This window comes from Mirounga angustirostris, unplaced genomic scaffold (assembly GCF_029215605.1).
Source record: "Mirounga angustirostris isolate CCGP_5_RB_7025 unplaced genomic scaffold, mMirAng1.0.hap1 SCAF_3, whole genome shotgun sequence".
In the NCBI taxonomy this organism is placed as follows: Eukaryota; Metazoa; Chordata; class Mammalia; order Carnivora; family Phocidae; genus Mirounga; species Mirounga angustirostris.
This window is the reverse complement of record NW_026991711.1, coordinates 11,706,869-11,716,010: the sequence shown is the minus strand read 5'-3', so window position 1 is coordinate 11,716,010 and position 9,142 is coordinate 11,706,869. Positions and strand designations below refer to the sequence as shown.

The window sequence follows — 9,142 nt, the reverse complement described above, 5'->3', positions numbered from 1 at the left end:
GAGCCCCACGTTGGGCTCCTGGCTCAGCGCGGAGCCCGCTTCTCCCTGGGCCACTCCCCCTGCTTGTGCTCTCCCTCTCTCTGTATCTTTGTGTCTCAAATGAATAAATAAAATCTTAAAAAAAAAAGTGGAAGGAAGAATGTGGGGCTGAAATAAGGTGGAGAGATAGGCAGGGGCCAGATCCTCTAAAGCCTTCAGGTTTGTGGTGAAGAACTTCGGTTTTATTCTAAATGCTTCCCATTGGAAGCCACCAAAGAGTTTCAAGAAGGGAATTGACATGATGATAATAATGAGAATTAACGCTACTGGGCACTTGCTCTGGGCCAGCAAGGTTTTAAGCTCTTTATATAAATTAACTCAAGATATCCTTAGACCTATGAGGTGAGTACTGTTAATACTCCCATCTTATAGAGGAGGAAACTGAGGCACGGAGAGCTTAAGTAACTTAACCAAAGTCACAGCTAGTAAAGTCTGTTTTAATACCTTAGCAGTCCCCCGACTGTGAAGTGGCAGGAGTTGTATTTGCTGAAAAACTGACCGGAAGGAGTTAGAGTGAAGTGTTGTGTTTGCTGACCGAGTCTTCAGCAAGCATTTCTCTGGCCCAGAAAGTTGCCCACAGCTGTTCCGATCCTATTACAGGAATATACGTCCCATAATGGATTAACTGTTAAGGCGTGCAAACGGTGAGGCTCACAAATTTGTTAGGCAGTACTTTTTTTAAAGATTTTTATTTATTTGAGAGAGAGAGAATGAGAGAGAGAAAGCACATGAGAGGGGGGAGGGTCAGAGGGAGAAGCAGGCTCCCCGCCGAGCAGGGAGCCCGACGCGGGGCTCGATCCCGGGACTCCGGGATCATGGCCTGAGCCGAAGGCAGTTGCTTAACCAACTGAGCCACCCAGGCGCCCTTAAAACAGAATTTTAAAAAAACACTCATTTACAAATGACAAACCCGTAACATTTTAACACATGTAGTGAAAGAGGGGCGTGGTTTTAAATTTTTGAAAATCTCTTTGGTTTTTCTTTTTTAAAGAGTTTATTTTTTAGAGAGCGAGCGAGAGGGAAACAGCATGAGAGGGGAGAGGGTCAGAGGGAGAAGCAGGCTCCCCGCTGAGCCCGGAGCCCGATGTGGGACTCGATCCCACGACCCTAGGATCATGACCTGAGCCGAAGGCAGTGGCTTAACCAACTGAGCCACCCAGGCTGTTAGGCAGTACTTTTAACAACAAAAGCAACTAATCCCCAGAAAAATTGGCCTGTTCTGGTTGGGAAAACGCAAAGTATCTCAACGTCGCCTTAGAAAACCCAGAGGCACGGAGAAAACTGGATTCAGTCACCAGAAAAACCGCTCAAGAAGGGGCCAACCACTCGGAGCCCTTACTCTGCCTGCCATGACAGCGGAGAAGTTTCTGGCAGCAGGGACACCCCGGGCTCGGGGTGGGAGCCGGTGCGCCGGGCAGGGGGCGTGGCTTTCGGGGGACGAGGCGTGGCGCGGTGGGATTGCGGGGGGCGGGCCCACCTGGGGGCGGGGCCACGGGGGCGTGGCGAAATGAGGAAGGACAGGACTGAGGCGGGGCGCGCGCGTCAGGAAGATGGCGTTGCGTCTGCTGCGGAGAGCGCTCCGAGGGACGGCGGCGGCGGTGCTGCCGAGGCTGTGAGTGCAGGTCCCTAAGTCCCCCGCCACCCGGCCCGGCCTCCCCAGTCCCTGCCGGGAGCCACCCCCACGCCGGCCGGGAGCACCGCGCGCCTCCCGGGCGCCGGCTCGACCTCTGCCAAGGTCGCCGACGCCCCGCGACGGTCGCCTCTCCTGCGCGTGCCTCCCGGTGGGAGGGTCCTTGCTTGGGCCCGGGAAATGGGTACAAACATTCGGATTCGCAGCCCCAGAGCACACAGCGAGTCTCTCCCACAGGTGGAAGCCGCGAACGTACGGCTGTTTTATAAAAGGGTCCTGGAGTCAGCCTGTGAGCGGCGGCTCGCCGGCTGAGTGAGAACACCCTCCCCCCGTTGGTTCTGCACAGCGGCTCCCGGACTGGTCTCCGGACCCCTTTACCCGCCGAGAAATTATTGAGGACCCCTTAGAGTTTTTCTTGTATCTTTTAATCTTTACGGTGTGAGGAATTAAAACAGGATTTTTAAAAAAGATTTTATTTATTTATTTGCGAGAGAATGAGATAGAACATGGGAGGGAGGAGGGTCAGAGGGAGAAGCAGACTCCCCGCCGAGCAGGGAGCCCGACGCGGGGCTCGATCCCGGGACTCCGGGATCATGGCCTGAGCCGAAGGCAGTTGCTTAACCAACTGAGCCACCCAGGCGCCCTTAAAACAGAATTTTAAAAAAACACTCATTTACAAATGACAAACCCGTAACATTTTAACACATGTAGTGAAAGAGGGGCGTGGTTTTAAATTTTTGAAAATCTCTTTGGTTTTTCTTTTTTAAAGAGTTTATTTTTTAGAGAGCGAGCGAGAGGGAAACAGCATGAGAGGGGAGAGGGTCAGAGGGAGAAGCAGGCTCTGCACCGAGCAGGGAACCCGATGCGGGACTCGATCCCAGGACCCTAGGATCATGACCTGAGCCGAAGGCAGACGCTTAACCATCTGAGCCACCCAGGCGCCCTCTTTGGTTTAATAAAGGACAGTTGGAGTCTCATCAGCTGTTTTGCAGGAAGTTTACAGAGCGATTCTGGGCTCCGGCAGACGCTAGTTGGAAAGGGGAAGACCTCTCAGACCATCTCGAAAGGTCTCAGGAACTCGCAGATGCCCTCGGACCACACTTTGAGAACCGCTGGTCTAGCAGTTGCCTGTTGGCCAACCACATGCACACACGTTATCTCATTTGATTCCCTGACCACCGTGTGAAGAAGTCGGAAGACTTCTTTATAAAGATGAGGAAACAGGCTCAGGGAGGCTAAGTGACGCAAAGCAGAGAATGGCAGAGTTTGGTTCCGAAACCAAGTCTATGGCTACTGGTCCAGAACTCCTTACATTTGCTTGCACCGTGCTTCCTGCTTCCCCAGTGTGTCCTGCACTGGGCCTACCCAGTCTTGTACATCCTACCTTCCCCTTTTCTAGACTTGAGCCTGGTACATGGCCCTGGGCTCAGGGGATCACCCCTGGAACCAGAGGTGCTGCTGAGGCAGTATACGCAGACCCTTCCAGAAGGTCCCTTTTCTTGCAGGCCAGCGTCTGGGGCCTGTTTAATAATGGGTCCAGGGACCACATACAGTCACCTACTTCTAAGGCGCTTGGGACTTACCTCACAGTGCTCTTTGCCATCCTTATTAGCACACTGGTTATTTCTGCACACACTTAACAGGTCCTACTAAGGCCATGGCAGCGGAGATCAGAGCAGTAAAGGTGCCAAGTATCAACCTGCCAAATGGCAACTGCTTACAGATGCCTTCATTTCTACCCCAGTTGGGTTGCACTTAAGCTTCAGGCCTGTGGGCCTGCTTCTGGTGGCTTTATCCTTCTGTTTTTAGAGTATTAGCACCATTGCTGGTAGGCAGGGACCATTCCTGACTTGTCTACCGAGTCTCCAATATTTCCCCTGTTGTAGTGCTCTCCCTGATGCTTCCCCTTCCATCCTGTCTCTGGCCCTTCCACTTTCTGTAGCCACTGCTCAATTTATGTAAATAGCTGGCTCTCAAGTTGGGGGAGCATGACTCCCCACTCCTAGGAGTGCTACTGGTAGGAGTGTCTTTTAAGCCCTCTCCACTGACAGAGCAAAGAAGAATATGTGTGAATAGTGACCCATGCATATATTATAAATACATATATTATTTAGGTAAGCTCTGGGCCCAACGTGGGGCTTGAACTCATGGCCCTGAGATCAAGAGTCACATGCTCTATAGACTGAGCCAGTCAGGTGCCCCTAAATATTTCTTTATATAACCACTGTGTCTATATTAGGCTAAACATGAGTTCACATTACCTCCAATTCTAGTCCATTACCACATGGATCATTCTAGCCTCCTCCCCTTTGCTTACTAACAAATTTTTACTATTACAGTTAGAAACCTGGCCTTCCCCCGCACCACCACCAAAAAAGAAAAGAAACCTGACTCCCACCATGCACCATCCAATTTCAACATACACATATAGCAGTATTTGAATTGTTAGACCTACTCCATGGGAAAAAACTATCGAAGTACAGTACTTATGTGCAGTTCCTTTTCCTTTAATAGGCTCTACTCATTTCCTTAGTTACTTAGGTCGGTGCTTTTTCCTCCCATCCCCTTCAGTGAGGTTGTTTCATACATCTGTGATACAAGTAGATTCCCTTGTCACAGTCTGCATTCTTTCCTGGGATTCCCCTACTTCCCAGGTGAATTTTTTAAATTGCATATATTAAGGTTCACTCTTTTTGCTATAAAATTCTATGGATTTTGACAAATGCATAATATCATGTATCTACCATAACAGTATTATACAGAATTATTTTATTTCCCTAAAAATCCCCTGTGCTTCATCTCTTCATCCATCCTGCGTTCTCCCAAACTCCTGGCAAGCACTGATCATGTTTCTGTCTCTAAAGTTTTGCCTTTTCCAGGATGCCGTATAATTGGAGTCATATATAGTCCTTTAGACAGTCTTCCTTCACTTAGCAATGTGCATTAAGGTTCCTCTGTGTTTTTTTCATGGCTTCTTAACTCATTTTCTTTTGTTGCTGAATATTCCATTTTAGAGATGTTTCATAGTTAATCTGTTTATCTGTTCACCTACTGAAGGACATTTTAGTTGCTTCTATTAAGGTTTAATAAAGCTGCTCTAAACATTCTTGTGCAGGTTTTCTGTGTGCATAAGTTTTCAGGTTAATTGGGTAAATACCTAGGAGTATAATTGTGTGGTAAAAGTATAAATTGGGTTTTGTAAAAAAACTACCGAACTATGTTCCAAAGTGCTATGCCATTTTGCATTCCCATCATCAATGAAAATTCCTGTTGCTGTCACATCCTTGCCAGCATTTAGTATTATCAGTAAAAAAAATTTGTTTAGTCATTCTAATAGGTGTGTAGTGGGATCTGTTGTTGTTTTAATGTTAATTTGTTTTAACTTGAAATTCCCTGGTGTCAACTGATGTTGAGTATCTTTGGTGAGCTATTTAGATCTTCTGCCTATTTCTTGGATTGTTTTTTTTTTTTTTAAAGATTTTATTTATTTATTTGAGAGAGAATGAGAGAGAGCACATGAGAGGGGGGAGGGTCAGAGGGAGAAGCAGACTGCCTGCCGAGCAGGGAGCCCGATGCGGGACTCGATCCCGGGACTCCAGGATCATGACCTGAGCCGAAGGCAGTCGCTTAACCAACTGAGCCACCCAGGCGCCCTGTTTTCTTTTTTTTTAAAGATTTTATTTATTTATTTGACAGAGACACAGCGAGAGAGGGAACACAAGCAAGGGGGGTGGGAGAGGGAGAAGCAGGCTTCCCGCTGAGCCGGGAGCCCAATGCAGGGCTCAATCCCAGGACCCTGGGATCATGACACGAGCCAAAGGCAGACGCTTAACGACTGAGCCAGGCGCCCCTTGGATTGTTTTCTTATTGTTGAGTTTTAAGTATTTTTTGCATATTTTAGATATAAGTCTTTTATAAGATACATGTTTCGCAAATATTTTCTCCCAGTCTGTGACTAGTCTTCATTCTCTTAACAGTATCTTTTACAGAGCAGAAGTTTTTTATGTTAATGAAGTCACGCTTATTGATTTTTTTCTTTCATAGACCATGCTTTTACCATTTTTTGTTTGTTTTTTAAGATTTTACTTTGAGAGAGGATAGGGGGAGAGGGAGAGGATCCTCAAGCAGGCTCCCCGCTGAGCACAGAGCCTGAAGCCAGGCTGGATCTCAGGACCCTGAGATCAGTACCTGAGCTGAAACCAAGAGTCGGACGCTTAACCGGCTGAGCCACCCTGGCGCTCCTGCTTTTGCTGATATATTTAAGAATTCATTGCCAAATCTGAAGTCACATAGATTTTCTCCTGTATTTCCTTCTAAAAGTTCTACAGTGTTATGTTTTCTACTTAGGTCTATGATCCATTGTAAGTTGTTTTTGTTTTTTGTCATGAATGGATATTGGATTTTGTCAAGTTCTTTTTCTGCATCAATTGAAATGATCATATGATTTTCCTTGTTTAGCCTGTTGATGTGGCCGATTACATTCACTGATTTTTGAATGTCAAACGAGCCTCGTATACCTGGAATAAATCCTACTTGGTCGTGGTATATAATTCTTTTTATACATTGTTGGATTTGATTTGCTCAAATTTTCTTGAGGGTTTTCCATCTATGTTCATGAGAGATATTGGTCTGTAGTTTTCCTTTTATGTGGTGTGTTTACTGAGTATTGGTTTCTGTATGTCTCATGTCTTTTTTGTTCCTCTATTCCTTCCTTACTGCTTTCTTATGCATTAAGTGAATAAATTTCTTTAATGATTTCTAACTATTTTTTTACTTTTTTAATTGTATTTTTAAAGGGCTTTTTTAGTGGTTACCCTAGGGCTTATCATATACATTTTTTAAGTAGAATTGTGGTAAAATAAAATATATGTAACATAAACTTTGTTACTTTAACCATTCTAAGTGTACAATTTAGTGGCATTATCACATTCCCACTGTCGTGCAACCATTGCCACTATCTGTTTCCAAATTTTGTTCATCACTCCAAACAGAAACTCTGTACCCATTGAGCAATAACTCCTTCCCCTGCACCTGGTAATCTCTAATCTACTTTCTGTCTCTCTGAATTTGCTTATTCTAGATATTTCATGTAAGTGAAATCATATAATTTTTCTTCTTTTGTTTCTGGCTTATTTCACTTTGCATAATGTTTTCAAGAATCATTCATATTGTAGCATGTATCAGAATTTCATTCCTTTTTATGGTTCGATAACATTCCATTGTATTATTACCATATACATCTTAACTTATCAGAATCTACTTTTGATTTATACTAACTTATTCCAGAAGATAGAGAAATGTTCCTTTTGTATAGTTCTATTTCCTTACCTTTTCTTCTTCTTCTTTTTTAAGATTTATTTATTTATTTGAGAGAGAGTGAGCAAGCGCATGCAGGGAAGGAACAGAGGGAGAGGGAGAGAACGTCAAGCTGACTCCTGGCTGAATGGTATTATACTTAAACATATTATATTTATATGTTACAAACCCAGTATATACATTGTTGTAGTTTTACTTATATAATTTTATGTCTTTTATTTTTATTTATTTGTTTATTTTTGAAGTAGGCCCCACACCTAGTGTGGGGCTTGAACTCACGACCCTGAGACTGAGTGGTATGTTCTACTGACTGAGCCAGCCAGGTGCCCCAATTTTATGTCTTTTAAAGAAACTTAGAGAAGGAGATGCAAGTACATACACACTTTATAGTATTTGTTATGGTTACCTTCTTATTTGCTATTTCTGGTTCTCTTCATTTGTTCTTGTTGATTTGAGTCACCATCTGGTGCCCTTTTTTTTTTAGCTTAGTACATCTTTGCTCTCACTCATCTGCTTTGTGTTGTTATTGGTAAATATATTACATTTCTATGTTACAGACCTAACAACACAATTATATAATGTTCTTTTATATAGTTTCTTCTTAAGTTAGATAAGAGAAGAAAGGAGCAAGAATATGCATTTATACTTACTTACTTAACTGTGTGTGTGTGTTTGTATGTGTGTGAATTTGAATTACTGTCTGGGATCACTTACTTTCAGCCTGAAGAACTTCCTTTAGGATTTCTTGTAAGGTGGGTCTGCTAGCAATACCACTACACATGTATGTGGCCTTTTAGAATCCCAGGAATATGTCACTCTTTCAAAACTGCCTTTGGACATTTCATTTTCCATCTTTTCCTTTTAAAAAAAAATGTATAAGTTTCAGGTATACAGCTTTATAACTCGACATCTGCATACACTACATACAAAGCGATCACCACCACAAGTCTAGTTACCATCCATCACCATACAGTTGCCCTCTTCACCCATTTTGCCCATCCCCCCACCCCCTTAACCCATAACCACTAGTCTGTTCTCTGTATGAGATTATTTTTGTTTTGTTTGTTCATTTCTTTTGCTTTTTAGATTCCACATATGAGTAAGATCTTATGGTATTTGTCTTTATCCATCTGACTTATTTTGCTTGACATAATACCCTTAAGATCCATCCATGTTGTAGATGGCAAGATTTCATTCTCTTCTTTGGCTGAGTATGGCTTCATTGTATAAATATGACACATCTTTTATCCATCTATTGCTGGACATTTTATTTCTGTATCTTGGCTATTGTAAACTATGCTGCAGTGAACATAACAATAAACAGGGGTGTATATACCTTTTTACCTAAAGTTTTCCTATTTGGATAAATACCCAGAAGTAGAATAGCTGGGTCATATGGTAGTTCTATTCTTAATTTTTTGAGGAACCTCCATATGTTTTCCAGTGGCTGCACCTGTTTACAATCCCACCAACAGTGTGAGAGTTCCCTTTTCTCTACATCCTCTCCAACACTGGTTATTTTTTGTCTTTTTGATAATAGCCATTTTTACAGGTATTAGGTGAGATCTCATTTTGGTTTTGAGTTGCACTTCCCTAGTAATTAGTGATGTTGAGCATCTTTTCATGTGCCTATTGGCCATCTGGATATATTCTTTGGAAAATGGCTATTCAGATCCTCTCCCCGTTTCCTTTTTTTTTTTTTTTTTTAAGATTTTATTTATTTATTTGAGAGAGAGAGAGAGCATGAGAGGGGAGAGGGTCAGAGGGAGAAGCAGGCTCCCCGCTGAGCCAAAAGCCTGATGTGGGACTCGATCCCAGGACTCCAGGATCATGACCTGAGCTGAAGGCAGTTGCTTAACCAACTGAGCCCCCCAGGCGCCCTCTCTCCCCATTTCTTAATCAGGTTATTTTGTTGTTGTTGTTGTTGAGTTGGATTAATTCCTTTTATATATTTTGGATATTTACCCCTTATTGGATATATGGTTTGCAGATTTTTTTTTTCCCATTCAGTAGGTTGCCTTTTCATTTTCCTGATGGTTTCTTTTGCTGTGCTGAAGCTTTTTACTTTGATGTAAGTCCCATTTATTTATTTTTGCTTTTGTTTTTCTTGCCTTTGAAGTCCGATCCACAAAGACATTGCTAAGACTGATGTCAGAG

The 9,142-nt window shown here is 43.3% G+C and overlaps 1 protein-coding gene across 7 annotated transcripts in view; it reads left to right on the top strand.

The window, feature by feature from the left end:
• The first annotated feature begins 1,531 nt into the window (after nt 1–1,531).
• CLYBL (citramalyl-CoA lyase) overlaps nt 1,532–9,142 on the top strand; it is a 256,800-nt gene continuing 249,189 nt past the window's right edge. For 6 of the 7 annotated variants that reach the window (XM_064585927.1, XM_064585928.1, XM_064585930.1 and 3 more), the window contains exon 1: nt 1,538–1,651. In XM_064585927.1, the coding sequence (XP_064441997.1) occupies nt 1,547–1,651 (105 nt within the window). In that variant the 5' untranslated portion in view covers nt 1,538–1,546. Of the gene's footprint in view, nt 1,652–9,142 lie in introns of all 7 variants that reach the window. The other variant, XM_064585931.1, reaches the window with a different exon arrangement.